General features: G+C 66.1%; 1 protein-coding gene across 1 annotated transcript in view; it reads left to right on the top strand.

The window, feature by feature from the left end:
- TREH (trehalase) overlaps positions 1–348 on the top strand; it is a 9,322-nt gene that overhangs the window by 7,362 nt on the left and 1,612 nt on the right. Inside the window, exon 12 of the mRNA XM_014526751.2 lies at positions 208–319. Coding sequence (XP_014382237.1) covers positions 208–319 — 112 coding nt within the window. The remainder of the gene's footprint in view (positions 1–207; positions 320–348) is intronic.

Genomic DNA, 348 nt, shown 5'->3' with positions numbered 1-348 from the left:
ACCTCGTGCGATGCTTGGGGACCTGGGCGGCCGTGTCCTCAGCTGGGGCGGGAGGCGCTCCTCGGGGAGGCTCAGCGCTGCTGCAGCCTCGTCTTCCACATGGGCAGGGGCCTCCCACCCTGTGGTGATGGGCCGTGTCCCCCCAGGCAGCTGGAGGTGGTGGCTGGGGCGAGCTTGCTGTGCTCAGTGCACTCGCTGCATTTACAGGGCAGCACAGCACTGTCCTACAAGAACGGGCTCCCCACATCTCTAGCCAGGACAGGGCAGCAGTGGGACCTGCCCAACGCCTGGCCCCCACTGCAGCACATGGTGATTGCCGGTAAGAGAGTGACTTGTGGTGTGTGGACG

The sequence above is a fragment of the Alligator sinensis genome, unplaced genomic scaffold, assembly GCF_000455745.1.
Source record: "Alligator sinensis unplaced genomic scaffold, ASM45574v1 scaffold1352_1, whole genome shotgun sequence".
Lineage (NCBI taxonomy): Eukaryota > Metazoa > Chordata > Crocodylia > Alligatoridae > Alligator > Alligator sinensis.
Note: the sequence above shows the minus strand (reverse complement) of the source record. Positions and strands in the feature narration are given on the sequence as shown.